The sequence below is a fragment of the Myotis brandtii genome, unplaced genomic scaffold (genome assembly GCF_000412655.1).
Source record: "Myotis brandtii unplaced genomic scaffold, ASM41265v1 scaffold513, whole genome shotgun sequence".
NCBI lineage: Eukaryota > Metazoa > Chordata > Mammalia > Chiroptera > Vespertilionidae > Myotis > Myotis brandtii.
The window spans coordinates 614068-614565 of NW_005369552.1; the positions used below are offsets into that span (position 1 = coordinate 614068).

General features: G+C 65.5%; 1 protein-coding gene across 1 annotated transcript in view; it reads left to right on the forward strand.

Moving 5' to 3' along the window:
- PDX1 (pancreatic and duodenal homeobox 1) overlaps positions 1–498 on the forward strand; it is a 20142-nt gene that overhangs the window by 9568 nt on the left and 10076 nt on the right. Inside the window, exon 2 of the mRNA XM_014548531.1 lies at positions 7–205. Within this exon, the coding sequence (XP_014404017.1) occupies positions 7–205 (199 nt within the window). The remainder of the gene's footprint in view (positions 1–6; positions 206–498) is intronic.

Here is a 498-nt window from a genome sequence, read left to right on the forward strand (position 1 = left end):
TACGAGGTGCCCCCCCTCGCGGAGGACCCCACGGTGGCACACCTCCACCACCATCTCCCTGCTCAGCTCGCGCTCCCCCACCCGCCCTCCGGGCCTTTCCCGGATACAGCCGTGCCTGGCGCCCTGGAGGAGCCCAGCCGCGTCCAGCTGCCTTTCCCATGGATGAAGTCTACCAAGGCTCACGCGTGGAAAGGCCAGTGGGCAGGTAAGCCAGGACCCGGCCCCTCTGTCCTCACCCTCTCTCCCGGCTGCCCCTACCTCCGATCACTCCGCAGGACCTCTCCGAGCTCCTGTTCCAGCCCCTACGGATAAGCCGGGGTCGGAGTAAAGTACACAGGGAGCAACAAGGCCATACCGCACGGACGCGCTTTTCTAGTCCTATTTGGGGCGTCTTTGCTTCTAAGCTCTCCTACTGGGAGCTTAAATCCCCCCCCCCCTACACTGAACTCCGGGAGCCCAGTGCGCCCAGCGCTGCTCCCAGACAGCCTACGCCTGGCC